Raw genomic sequence first — 12,822 nt, 5'->3', positions numbered from 1 at the left:
AAGAACAGGTGAGTTTCATTTCCGCTTAAACAATCCCTTTCTAAACTCAGTACCAAGTCCCTGGAGGTAACCAGACCCTACAAACATTTCTGTGCTAAGATTTCATGCACCAAAAGGACAGCTACTGCCTGCTCTTCTACAGCACCAGGGAGGAAACCAGTGTAAAACTTAGTCACTCCAAAACCTCAAGAACAAACTCACAAAATATTCATAAAGATATTTCAACATTAGCTTTGATAAAGAAGTTTAATAATTACTACTTTACAAGACAGTTATTTAAGAGCTAGGGTTTAATAAACATTATGAGACTTAAAAGCCAATTTTCCAAAATCCACAGCTATGAATTTGAGGCTTCAAGAGCCAGGTTTGTTCAGTATACCAAGTACTGACCAACATGTTCAGAGTTGTGGTTTTGGTTGAAAACAAATACGGTACATACCAAAGTGAACTGCTTTCTTTTCACACTGTACTCGAGCTGATCACCGACAGCCTCTTCCCAAGGCACACATAGGCAAAGCAAAACACTCAGCTCCATCACTGTGCCCTCGTTGTCCAGGTGGTGATTTTCAGGAAGCACTCACTCTTACCACACTTCCTCACATTTCCAATGAGGTCTTTCTACTACTTACATTGCAATTGCTCTGCAATAAAACTGGTTTTCCCTGCCAAAGAACAAGGCTATTACAAACAGATGCTGGGTGACAATCTCCACTGAAGAAGCAATCCAGACCTATGTAGAAGTTCTGGTGTGCAAATGTACAACTTCTCACTTTCCACAAAGCACAACACCTAACTGCACAGAATTACCACTCTCCCCACTACAGACATGAAAAGTGAGTGCATACAACCACAAATGAAATATAAACTTGTTCCCTATTCCCAGGAATAATTTGGGAAATTTAAACCAATAAGAAAAAATAGAATTCTATTTATTCAGTTTGCTCCTTGGTTTAAGAGAAGTTAAAATGGGTGTCATCACAGACACAGCACTTTTTCTTCCATGAATAAGAGAGTAAGTCTGCTATGGCCATGCAGTTCAGAACTGCATTTCATGCCTATTCCACCATATTAATCCAAGTCAGTCCAAACCTGGGTCTACAAAGAAGGAAGAGGAATCCATGTTTTGAAGAAAATGACAGTTAAAAAAAAAAACAGCCCACAGTCTGCAAGTTTCATAAGGGAAGAGCAAGTCTCTTCACTTCCATCCCACTCGTGGTTCGATGAGATGGTGCTCTCTGCTCCGAGAAACAGCAGCAGTCAGGAGGCTGAGGGCGGTGCTGTCAGGTGCAGGATCCTGCCTGCCAGGTGCTGAGCCAGGCCAGTCACTGGAAGGCAGACTGCAACGATTGCACCAAAGCTTGTTTTTAAAGTCATCTAGCTTGAGTCGGAACAATTCACTTCAGCGAAAACAAGACTAAGAAAAAGATTCAGAGAGGAGCCATGGGAGTGGGGTAGGAAGCAATTACCTAACAGTCATCAGCGGGTGGGGAAGCCTCCTCTATGGGTACCTCCTCGTCCCCCTCTGAAGCCACCCCTCTCACCCCGAAAGTTAGTTCTGTTCCTCTCTCTGCCCCTTTCTCCTCGGCCTGCTGAAGTCCCACCTCTTCCTCCTCCCCTTGGAGCACCACCTCCCCGATCTGACTTGGACTTGGGTGGTGGTGATTTGGGCCGAAGTCTCTCAATCTCCTCGGTACAGCCGGTCAGGTGAGAATTTGGAGCTGTGAAGTACGAAGAATACGTTTCTGCATTGAAATTGCTGTTTGTGAGAGTGGGTCCTACAGTCAGCCAACCTAAGGAACAAAACCAGAGTGAACAAAAGCAATGAACCTCAGGCTTCAAAGCTATTACTACCTTTTACCTAGCAAATGAACCCTCAAGTACTGGGGACAGGCACTTATTTATCTATCGCCTGTACAGAATGAAAAGGTCACCCCTAGGAAAGTCACTGCCGCTGAAATGTTACAATTTTAGTTTGATATTTCTAAGAGTTTTTTTGTTTGGTTTGTTTTTTGTTTGGTTGGTTGTTGGTCTTTTTTGTTAATTACATGTGGCTATGGGAACATTCAAGCTGTGGTTTCACAAGATCTCTTCCTCCTCCTCCCTACTTGCTCTTACACCACAACAATGTTTTCCAGCCCCTCTGGCACCACGCTGTAAAACAGATCAGTAAATTCATCTAGTTTAAAATTCATGTCATGTCATCTTCTTCTCCCCTTTTTAAACAGCATTTAACTTGAATTAGGTAATTTTGTCTCCAAAATCCAGTTGTGACAGTGCAGCCAAGAGCACAGCACGCTGGAAGCACACCTCGGAAAACACTATAAAATAACAATGCTGTTGATTCCCACAGAATATGAAAATAGAGTTTAAAAAGTTAAATTAAGCTCTTTATGCACAAACATAGCATTCAGTGGGCACTTCAAGTGAATCAAGGCAAGCATACATTTAAAACAGGCACTTCCTGTTTATTCATATTATGAGCTAAAGTAGCATTCATACCTAAAATGGGGCTCTTAAAAACAGGGTTCAGACCACTTAAAAATCTCAGTGGAAAGTTACTTTTCAGTTTTATCACATATTAACACAGAAAAATGTAGTTCAGTGATGTCAACCACATGCTTATAAGGAAAACAAACAATAACCACCCCCCACCCCCTCTCCCCCACCCAGTTCTTTACCACTGTTCTCTACCCTGGGAATTTACGTAACATTTGCCTTGCTTTCCCCACATTTAGAAAAAAAAAAAAAAAGGAAAAAGAAAAGGGTCTGGGTATTCACGCTTCACAAAGCCCTGTGAGGATTCACAAACAGTAATTCTAAACTCGAAGTGCTAATCGATAAAACCACCATGCTCTGTCAACTTCCTCAACAAGAATAAAGGGGAAAAGGTATCCCTACTACTATGCTGAAAACAGGATTTAAAGGATACAGTGCAATTCCAGGATAACCACATTTAGAAATACAAAAGTTGAATCAGACTAGCATGACCCTGTGTGACTAATAAAGAATTCACGCACAACAGCACTGAATACCCAAATTACTTCTTTCCACAAAGCAAAGCAGCCCTCCTCCATACACAGACACCAGTAACTGATATGAATGTTACAAGTAGTGAATTCTGCTACTCTGTCTTACTTTTGTTAAAGACACTTCAATTTTAGAGCTAGTGTGGAGTTTACTTCACTATTAAGTCCAAAAATAAAAGTTTAATAGAAAGGAAATACTCAGAATATGACCTTAAGACGACAGAGATAAAACATTTCAGTATTCCAGTAGAATACTGAATAATTGCAGCATTTATCTTTAATTAGAGATATCACGGGGACAACAAAAGCAAGTATTTACTTCTAAAAATGAACAAAACTTAACAGTAAGTGTTAAACTGGATTTATGACTTAGCCTTGGTCCCAAAAATACCAGCAACAGCAGATACCATAACCTAACTGTCGTATCACTTAGCAGTGTTCTATATGATACTCCAGCTACACAGGCCGTGGATCCACCCAAGGATAGATATTCTTGCTAAGAAAATACGCATGTGAGTTCTTTAGTTCTAGCAAAAGTTTCTGCTATTTGCTCATGAGGGTCAGAACATGCACTGGAGCAGAAGACACTGATATTGTCACAGCGCTGGGAGAACTGCCAAGTGATGCTGCAATCCCTCCGCTGCTGAGCATCAGGCTGGTTTGTGATCTGAACAGGAGGGTGGGAAAGCTGAGGAGTATCTCCATCCAGTGAATTTTCTCACTCCCAACTGGATTTCCACTGTGGAGAAGTCACCAAGAAAGCTTTTCTGTCTTTCTTTTGTATCATAATCCCATGGCAGGGCAAATGGGGATATACACAGAAACATACAGTTATACACCTGGTACAAGGAGCAGCATGCATTAGGATTCATCGCTACTGTCTCGGCTTTCATCAGAACCCATCAAGTAGCCTCAGTTGACAGAAGAGGGTTATTAAAGTACATGAACATTTAACTATTTGACAAGAATAAACATTACAGCTACCTGGTCGAATTGTACTGTCCCTTCCGAAAAGATGAAGACGTCGTCGTCCAAGGCAGAAATGCTCAATGATGTGAAAAATTTCTACAGGTTTTTCTATGTTGCCAATTTCAGGCTCTTCTGTGATGATGAGGTCAATGTCAACATTAGCATGGATGAAGTCACCATCTGTACTGCGACGCACAGTTCCTTTAATGCCCATAAGACAGTGCTCCTGTGGGGACACGACACAGGAGAGCACCTGTGACACGCTGCATGCGTGACACGCTGCATGCATTGCTCCAGCACAGATGCCTGAGTTTTTGAGCACAACGGAGAGAAAATTAAATTCTAGGCAAAGTAGTTCCTGCTCTTATACAGAGAGCATGAGCTAAAAAAAGAGAACAAGCTGGAGCTTCTGAAAACAAGAGAGTAGTTGAAGCTATCTGGCTTGATGAATTACACTACTAAGTGGTAAAACTCGGATAGAGGCTGAGATAAGATACTTGGACTTCTAAGTTACAGCAAAGTTAGAGCTTTAAGTTGGAAAGGTTGAGAAATCACAAGGGAAGGTGATGCAAGACTAAAGGAAGAGTTATTAATTATGATTAATACTTGCATCAGCATTCTGACCCTAACTTTAGTCATACAAATAATTTTCAAAGCTCTCAATCATAAAAGTCTGTCAGCAAAAATAAGATGTATTTTTTCACATTGTACCTCTGTTACAAAAGTAACGGTCAAGACCATCAGATTCCTTTCTAGAAAGTATCACTTCATCAAAAAAGTACAATCACCAAACTATCAGTGCACTCTTAGTCAACTCCATCAGCACTAAAAATGTTTTTAACTGTGACGTGCATTGCTTTCCTTTCCTCTAAAACATTACAGATCAATGGAAGTGACTCATATATAGAATCCGTGAATGAGGAATCACCATAATTGGTACAGGATGAAATGAGGGTCCTACTTACTCATTTCAGAGTTCTGTTTCTGGGAATATTAAATTCAGATGAGCCATTTCCCCCTGTATCCTAAAACACTGATTCACTAAATGCCACCAGATGGCTCTAAAAGAAAGTTGCAGACAAGAGTATGTAATCATCTCCAGATTTTTGGCAAAGGTTTTAACGGTTAGTGAATAAATCTGAAAGACAGAATAGGTGGCCTATCAAATGCAGCTCATCAACCACATCGAAGCTACTGTGTTTTTGGATCTTTAAATTTAACTAAATAAAAGGCAGAATACTGCTAAGCAAATTAGCCATCAAGCAAAGCCTCATAAATCTAATCTTTAGAACCACTATCCAAAACATTTTATTTTTGTAACATACTAAGACTCTGTAAATATCTTAATATATAATAAATAATAAAATAAATATCTTAGATTTTGTAACAGGTGGCACAGCGTAAAGTGTCCATCTAGAGAGATGCCTAAACTAAACATAACAGGATACCATTTGCTGTTGTAATCACTGGTACATGCAACTGCACAATAGACTATTTTTTAGTCTGAATAAGCCAGCTTAATTTTCAATGCTTATTATAAATAGTGACCTCAGCCCAACCTTGGTCAGTAAAGAAATTCTCTAATACCATAAACTATTCTTCATTAAACAAAGTGCCCCTCAATTCCTCCTGTGTTAGCTTTAACCTCTCCCTCATGAGCAAGCTGCCCATATTTGCAATACTATGTGCAATAAACATACAATATTTACACTTACAAACTACTACAACACACTTTCAAACAAACTTCAGATTAATGTAAATGCAAGTTAAAGAAAGATTCCAGATATCTTAGGGAAGTTTATACACCTAAAAAATGGCAAATCCGAGACAGAATTGAGTATCCTTAGTACTAACAAATAATTAATGAATGTGGAATGACTCATGGGATTAATGACACTTTGAATTATGAAATTGTCAGCCAACTCTCTGTTTTCAGTTAAACTGCCACAGTTACACCCACTTATGCCCACAATAACAGTTCTTTGTTAATCCTATCTACATTTTTCTAAGCTTTTGAATAACATACATTTGAGTCTCTTAAATCAGAGTACTTCTTTTCTCTGCACCTTCTTCAATACACAGCCTCTACAACACATCCCCAAGAAACAGTTTAATTCAAAACTAAGCTGACCGATTCTGTCACTTGTGCATTGCAGTCACCTTCAAGAAGTCAGGAAATGCTGACTGCGCTATGGTCCTTAACAGTCCTCTGTCTGGTTCATGCTCTGGGTACATACCTATACATGTGTATTTAGAGACATTAGCCAGTCTTCCAGAGTTCTTTTTTATAACTACATCCATTTATAATCTACAGTTTTAAAGACTTGTTCCAACATTAAATTTTGTCAAATTCTGCTGCTAAGTTTAGTTCCATTCAGAAGGTGTTCCTCTGCCACCAAGTTTCTCCTAATCTGGAAAGAAGCCTGCATGTTATACAAAAGGCATTGCTAAAAGACTTTTGCAGACTTCACTGCTTATTTACCATTCACACATCCCAAAAATCCCAGAAGTAAAACACACTGCAACTAACAGTAACATTTTCTATTCAGTTTCCGTTCTCCCTCTCACGATTTCATTCTCATTCCAACAGTCTATGAACTTTCCTCTGCTCCTGCATTTCAACAAGGCTTAAATGAGTATCGCATTTAGAAGACTTATTGTAATAGAAGTTTATCAAGCAGTGCTAAATGTATATTAAACTTCTATACCTCACACTAAAGTGAAGAATGGGACTGAAGTTCATCATTCATCCTATAAATATGTTTATTTCCACATAATATACTTTGCAGAAATAAACTCTAAAGTTCTCGTGTCTGCTTTCTTGAGAGCATGTCACCATCTGCCATGGAGCACTGGGTTTGTCATTAGCATGAAGAGGCAGGATGAGGTCAGAGGAGAAATTGAGCCAAACCTTTACCTTGGTCCTTTGGAAAACAGCCTTAGGGTCTAAAGTCTTCGTCTTTCCAGGATTGTTCTTATTCGTTTTAATCCAGCAAATATCCTCACATCTTCTGTAGCCCCACTTGCGTAGACACTAAATATTATAGACAGAGAAAACAGTTCACACTACACCAAAAACTAAAGTAACCGAAATTTAACAGTCATGTCGCTACTTCACTTCATTTAACACATAACTGGAAGAGAAATTAGTCACAGATGAATGACATACTTAGTTTACTGGCATGACGCCACTGTTCTGTCAGCTGTCAAAACAAAAACAAATTTTAAAAAGTTTATGTGCACATCAACTTATCTACATATATCTTAAAAAAAAAAACTAAACACTGCACAGATCCCCTGTGGAACACTGTACTCATTTCTACTTAGTGACACTTAAATTTTAACAAAACAAGTCCGAACAACAGAGCAATCGGCTGCCTTGGCCCTGTCTCCACTAATACCTGTGCTCTTGTAGTGTTATCATCCATAAAGCAAATGGATTAGTAACCACATTTTGTCCTTTAACAAATGTCATATAGTTTTAATAGAAAGCACTGCTGAAACTATGCAGAGAATGCTTTGGCATAGCAAGAGCTGATTGGAAATTCTGACTCCACCATTCCCAACACAAGCAGTGCTACCCTGGCATACAGAAAGATTCCTTTAAAACTCCAAGATCTTATAGGGATGTAAAAAACTTAGTGGAGCTCACTGAGAATAAGCCTACTTAAACACTAGTTTTTTCTGAAAATTATCAGTGCCACACACACACAATTTTATCTCACATGATGCAACTGTAGCACCTTTCTACTAGCATAAATATTTCTGACGGAAAACTATTAAGACTTCTGTTAAAAAAGTCATGTAAATGCACTCAGCACAGCCACCTGCTCTAATGTCAACATGCATACATCAAAAACAAGAAAGCAGCACAGCTTTCTAGTCACTAGAGGATTATGCTTCCACACACGGTCCCAGTGACTCGTCTGGAAAGTAACAGTACCTAAACAGTTAATGTCAGATACATTTATTTAATCCACTTAAAATTATGTACCCTCTACCACAGTAACAAAACATCCTTCAGCATTTACAGTTGAGAATTCTATACAGAAAAAGTCAACGACAAAAATAAACTCTTAAGCCTGTCCCTGATAAATTGAATTAAAACATCATCTTACCACTCGGCCAAGATCCAGACCCTCGCCTGAACCGCACCATAGAAACACAAATGACCTTGGGGCTGCAATTTCTTCAATTTCCAATTTCATGATCTAATAATAATAATAGTAACAAAAGTGTTTCTGAATCACATATAAATATAAATCACCAATTTTACCAGAAGAACACTAAATAAGTGTTGAAGCACTATCACATAAACCATCAGGAAGCACTTTTAGTAAAGATATTAGTCTGTATACCATTCACAGCCATCCTCTTAAAACTGTTTTCCACAAAGTATGTTGTAATAGTTATCTTACCAGTACCCGAGCACATTTTTTCAACATAGCTGATGACCAGCTTAATTTTCTTAACAGAAATTCTGTCTGGATGGAAAACTCTATAGACTTAAAAGACTAATACAATCCACATGATTTTTTTTCATCCCTTAAACCTCTGCTTCATTTTATCATTCCATTGGTAGTAAAAAATATTTAATAACAGAGCAATAGTGCCCTGTTTTTTTCAGCTCTGGATTTACTTATGTGAAGCTTGTGAAGACACATTATGAAAAAAAAAAAGCTTAATTCCTATTACCATATAAAAAAGACATTCTCTCCATTTTCACTTTCAGAAGGAAAAAAACAAGAATTCATCAGGACAGTGGTTCAACAATGACAAATGAGTAACATTCAGGATAAAATACCTTCAGATGCAAAGCATCTGTTACTCATTACAAGTTGAAAAGATTTATCTGTAGCTTGCTAACACATCAAATCAAGCTTCATTCAGTACCACTGGGAAGAAAAATCATGCAGTAGAAGCCATTCTAAGGGGATATAACTCCCAACTCAGAGGATTACTCCAACATTTGCTTTTTTTTTTTTGGTTAGGACAGAATGTTTTTGCCCTGGGAAATGCTGCCAGGCACCACTTTGTCTGATGTAACAGAATGGCTAACACAGAAGCTACCTATTCCTTACCGTGTAAGTTACCTAGTCTCTTACCACAGGCATGAATGCCTTTGTTTTCAAATTCACTCCTTAAAGGTGGATTGAATTTTATTTTGTTCTCATGATCTTTGAGTCTGACTGATTCACTTCTGAAGTTATGCATGTGCAGATTCCAGCCTAGGGCCAAACTAAATCTGGTTTAAGGTAACACCACCACCACCCTCCCCCAAACTGCACAGAACACAGATAAGCAAATCTCAGCAACAACTGTTTCTATCTACTGATTCACTCATATTATGACAAATTTGCTGCTAATGTAAACATAATCCTGCATACCTTTCCAACATGGTCTCTAAATAATAGGTATTTATTAGTTGCACATTCCCACCTATATGCACGAACCTAAGAATTCCTAACTATGCAAACTATTTTTTTTTAAATCAGCTATTCCTCTCTGCTACAGATTGTCTGCTTTGTTGTGAGGGTGGTTTTACTTTGTGAGTTTGTTTGTTTGGGTTTTCTTTAACGAGTAAAGTGTAGATACACAGAGTAGATAGAGCCAATTTCTCGCTATTCGATACTAGCATTACAAGTTTTTTACTCAGTGAAGGAATGCTCAAGTTCAATCTTGAAAGGCAGGAAAACTTGGCTAGCAGGCTTTGTGTCATCAAATTGTTATGCTTGATAACATCCAGCACTTCACAACCTCCAGCCCTCACCTTGCTTTTCCAGAGCTGACTTTATTGAAAAGGTAAAGCTACAGAACTGAGTTACTTATCAATACACCTTGAGTGTTTCCTTCTTTACAAGCATCTACATGCATTACTACAGAAAGAGCTTCAAAAATCTTTTCTGTAACTCAAGGCTCTAAATTTTTGCTGGAGCACAACAAAACAAGAGCATCAACAGTGATTACAAATAAGATCACATCTTGCACATTAAGATTTCTCTTTGATCCCAAAAAGGGGTCAGAAATCAACACGGCTTCAAAAAAGTTTTGGCATGACTACACAGTAAAGGAATAGGTACATACAAGAAAAAAAATTCCACAAGTAAGGTTTGCCTACTTTGTTAGGCTTCTCGGGATTACAGTTGGTTTGACTGTTAAAATTTCCTGCCTGATCAATACTGTGGAGAACGGAGGTACGTGAATGAAGCATACTCTTCTATTTGACTAAAGGACTAGAGCATTAAAAAGTATACCTCAAAAATATCTTCAAGATTTTCAAAAAACACAAGGGAATATTTACAAAGGATATTCTGAATTTGAACAGAAGAAAAAAAAAACACACAGAAGAAAACTCATGGAATTTTCCTGCTCCGGCAGGGGGATTGGACTAGATGATCTTTTGAGGTCCCTTCCAATCCCTAACGTTCTGTGATTCTGTGATTCTGTGATTCTGTGAATTTGGGGGTAGGGAGAAAATGCACTATTATTACATTTAAGTTTTCAACAAGGCTCATGGAGAACAAAAAGGTATATTTAATTCATTAAAATTCACCAAAAAAGTCTTTTAACACAGAAATAATGTAGGTGTGCATAGGATATAAAACATTTTTTTTAAAAACCTAGACTTTAACAAACAAAAACACCAGAAACATTTTCCTTGAAACACATCTCTGAAACACTGTGACATCAAATTAAATCCTCAACCTATTTCCTCATGTGCATATGTCTTTTTTTCACAGCAAGAAAAATACTTACATCATCCCAGGTCCAGCATTTTTCATTGGCAGTAATGCCAGTCTCTCGATAGTATTCTTCCAGTGGCGGCTCCAGGAGAATCACATCAAATTTGGACTTCAGTTCCCTAATATCAAAAGCTTCCAAGTCTGCTTGTAGGTACCTATTTCAATAGAAGATGACAGATTGCTTGGAGAAGTTACAACAGAAATAATTCTCCATACAGCACTTCTGTGTAGCCAGTCAGGAGTAGGTGTCCTGTGTAGTTCACACAGCACTAAATCCAGAGGAGATGCATAACACATTCTCGCTTAACCTACACTGCATGCTGTTGCATTAGATTTTTTTTTTAATTAGTCTTCTCTCAAAACACAGTTTTTAGGATTCTAAAAATCTTTAGCAAGCAGGAAACAGATGCCCACACAGACTGTACAGCAATATCTAGTACAGAACCACTGAACTTTTTGTATGAACTACATAGGAAGAAACATCAACATGCATGAAGCAAAGACTCACTGCCTGGCTAACAGACTTCTCTTTTGCTTCACTTTGGGAAAGTGGCACATTTTTCAAAATGCCATTTATTATATGTTACGTTCAGAAGATTCTGAATACTGGAAGCGTGGTTACTTTTCCTATCGTGGAAACGTACTTCTCTATCCCTATAACAAAAGCGTAGTCCTCCCACACATTGATTTTATTAAACACACACTCAAAGGCACCCTTATGAGTGGCATTCACACCTATCCACCAGTCACTGCTGTATTTCTATCAAAGAAATTACACTCCCCTCAGTACCTTTAACCTTAGAAAAGCTGATTCTCAGACAACATCTGTTCACCCCCTCCACTTCCCAAGAAAGTGTCTGGAACGGATTATTATTCCATAAGTGTATTCAGTGTTATCAGAAGGCAGCACTCAATTACATTTTTTTCTCTTTGTGCTTTAAGGCCAAGAATGCCAAAACACATCTAACTTCAAAACAGCAATCTGACTTTTGCAGTTAGTATCTCAGTTGTTCAATTATTTCAGGGTTTTACATGTGACCACCATGAAATAATGCTATTTTACTGGGTACAGATTAGAACTACAGTAGATTAAAAGCATTAGGTTCACATTCAGATCAGTTCACATTCCTGCAAGCACCATGCTGCATGCTTATACTTAACATTCAGCAAAAACTCAGAGGTAATTTGAAGTTAATAGGACAAATAACTTCCAGACAGCCTAAACTTTTGTTGGTCTTAACCTATGAAGTAACATATAATTAATGGATTCTAAGATAACAACTTGTTTGTATCACATTCAGCTATTACAAGAACAACTATGGTTATATTATTTTTTAAAGTTTTTCTTGTTATTGTAAACTGCATGATACCATGAGATTCGGTCGTATGTTTTCTTTTAGTTCATAAACTAATGCCTGCAGCCCTATCAGTTGACAGTTTGATCTTAAAATCCAAAGCTTCAGATACTATAAGCAATCACACACTGGAAATAAAATCTGGTTTATACACTGTATTAAACATTTAGATTAATCTAACAAAACCAAACTGATTTTATTCTTCTGAAGATTCAATTGATTAATTTGTGTATATAAACAGGAATAGAAAAATGTAAATTCTGAACAAGTGTTAAAGACAGATTTGCAAAGCAGACAGCTAACTTCAAACAGGCCTGGAGGAGAAAGGCATTTTCCATGAAAACACTTACATGGGAGGAGTGTTAGATTTAGATATCAGCTCATCCTTCAATCTGATGAGCTCTCTAAGTTTTGGATATTCTTCAAACCTATCTGCTAAGCCTAAGAAGAAGAAAACACGAAGTTAACAACTATTGCTCAATTCAGCATTGTCCAGTATTCTGAATGCATCCAAATGTTAATACTTAGCCTTATTTTAATTTTTGTTAGAACAAACCAAACCCTTTAAAGCAGTTTTTTTTCCAGTGCATCACCTCTTGCCTTCACCCCATTAATTATGGCTGTTACCGAATGTAGTGTCCGTGTTCTACTCTCCTCTAAAGCACTGCAGTGATCAGGAGTCCACAACTTCTTTTATTATAATATTATAAAAAATAATACTATACTATA

General features: G+C 37.8%; 1 protein-coding gene across 1 annotated transcript; it reads right to left on the bottom strand.

The window, feature by feature from the left end:
• Positions 1-1,280: 1,280 nt before the first annotated feature.
• On the bottom strand, positions 1,281-12,534 carry METTL14 (methyltransferase like 14; the record flags this gene model as incomplete). The annotated part of the gene is made up of 6 exons (XM_010186007.1): positions 1,281-1,790; positions 4,011-4,221; positions 6,913-7,029; positions 8,114-8,206; positions 10,752-10,893; positions 12,444-12,534. Coding segments are annotated over 6 exons (968 nt in total), but the record flags the coding sequence as incomplete, so codon positions are not given.
• Positions 12,535-12,822: the final 288 nt, after the last annotated feature.

The sequence above is a fragment of the Mesitornis unicolor genome, unplaced genomic scaffold (assembly GCF_000695765.1).
Source record: "Mesitornis unicolor isolate BGI_N332 unplaced genomic scaffold, ASM69576v1 scaffold24246, whole genome shotgun sequence".
Taxonomy (NCBI): Eukaryota; Metazoa; Chordata; class Aves; order Mesitornithiformes; family Mesitornithidae; genus Mesitornis; species Mesitornis unicolor.
This window is presented reverse-complemented; position numbering and strand designations above follow the sequence as displayed.